This window comes from Bison bison, unplaced genomic scaffold (genome assembly GCF_000754665.1).
Source record: "Bison bison bison isolate TAMUID 2011002044 unplaced genomic scaffold, Bison_UMD1.0 scf7180017864230, whole genome shotgun sequence".
Lineage (NCBI taxonomy): Eukaryota > Metazoa > Chordata > Mammalia > Artiodactyla > Bovidae > Bison > Bison bison.
Genome location: NW_011494802.1, coordinates 716,669 through 718,364, shown reverse-complemented (window position 1 = coordinate 718,364; position 1,696 = coordinate 716,669). Strand labels below are relative to the sequence as shown.

The window sequence follows — 1,696 nt, the reverse complement described above, 5'->3', positions numbered from 1 at the left end:
CCAGGGCCTGGGCTGGGCTGGAAATCGTGGAGGCTGGGCCTCGGCACTGCCTCTGCCGTCAGCTCCCCAGGCGCTAGACTGTGCCTGTCATCTGTGAACTTCATCTCAGCTCTGCTCAGATTTGGGGAGGACCCCAGGCTCTGCCCTACATTGATATATTTTCTGTTTATTTGAGAAACCGGTGTGGGCTTGGGGTTGGGCAGGGCCAGACCTTGGGACAGAGTGAAATCCGGTATTACTGGCTCTTAGAGCAACACTGAAATAAAGCAGGAGGAGCACAGTGAGAGGTGCAGAGTGGGGAGGCTTCCTGGAGGAGGTGTCATTCAAGATGGGCCTTGAGGTGGGGGAGGGGTAAATCAGGAGTTGGGGATTAACAGATTTACAGTACTCTATGTAAAATAGGAAAACAACAAGGACCTCATGTGTAGCGTAGGGAATTACATTTTAAAAATAAAAGGACAGGCCTCGAGGATCAGATAGTCCTTTTACACAGGGAGCTGTGTGCTGGCTGGGGGCTGCCTTGTGGGAAGAACCAAGAACGGCACAGAGTCGGGTATTGCTGGGCGCACAAGGCTCCTGCCGGGTTGGTGTGTGTGGCTGACAGGAGGGAGTCTGTGGGGCACAGGGTGGGGAAGGGGATTGGTCATGTCCAGCAGGGCCAGGCTGCAGTGGTCTGGAATGCCCCCGCGAAGCCCTTTCACTTCATCCTGAGAGCTCTGGGAGCCATTCAGTGGTTTTAGCCAAGAAAGAGACATGATCAAATAGACTTTTCCAAAATATCGCTTTGGATGACCCTTGGAGGATAGATTGGCTGGAACAAGACTGAAATCTTGAGTCCAGCCGGGAGGCTGGGGTGAAGTAGCGGAGACTCATGCTGAGAGCTGGCCCAGGGCTCTGCCTGGGGAAGGAACAAAGGTGGAATTGTGACTTGGATCTGTGGCAGGATCAGTGGGAGGTGGTGCTGCCTTTCTGGCTTGAAGATTCCAGACCCCCAACCCTGTGCCCTATCCATCCTCTCTGTAGGCGAAGGCAGACCTGAGTTGCTAACCTGTAGGAGCCCTGGCCTCCCTCATCTGGAGGTCTGTATTCTGCCCCACACCTTCCTGGCAGCCTCCTTCACCTCCTTGTTCCTCAGGCTGTAGATGACGGGGTTCAGCATGGGTGTGACCACAGCATAGAGGACCGTGAAGACCTCGTCAGAGATACGGGCCTCCTTGCTCTTGGGTTTCATGTACATGAAGATAACGGTGCCGTAGTAAAGCATCACCACGGCCAGGTGTGCTGAGCAAGTAGAGAAGGCTTTGCGGCGCCCGGCAGCTGAGGGTACCCTCAGGGTGGTGGCCAGGATAAGTGTGTAGGACAGGCAGATGAAGGCCAGGGGCACGGGCAGCAGCAAGATGGCACCCACCAGCAGGAAGACCTCACTGATGGACGTGTCACCACAGGCCAGCTTCAGGACTGCCAGGATCTCGCAGGCGAAGTGACTGACCACACGGTGGCCGCAGAAGGGCAGCCTCATGGCGATGACTGTCTCAGTCACTGACATGAAGAGACAGAAGACCCAGGCGGCTCCCGCCAGCAACCAGCAGAGCTGGTGGCTCATCAGCACGGGGTACCTAAGGGGCCGGCAGATGGCCAGGTAGCGATCATAGGCCATGATGGTGAGCAGCAGACACTCTGTGGAGCCTGTAGACAG

At 56.1% G+C, this 1,696-nt stretch overlaps 1 protein-coding gene across 1 annotated transcript in view; it reads right to left on the bottom strand.

The window, feature by feature from the left end:
- Positions 1-1,069: 1,069 nt before the first annotated feature.
- The window catches only part of LOC104992999 (olfactory receptor 13J1-like), a 1,791-nt gene continuing 1,164 nt past the window's right edge, over positions 1,070-1,696 (bottom strand). The window contains exon 2 of the mRNA XM_010846061.1: positions 1,070-1,420. Within this exon, the coding sequence (XP_010844363.1) occupies positions 1,070-1,420 (351 nt within the window). The remainder of the gene's footprint in view (positions 1,421-1,696) is intronic.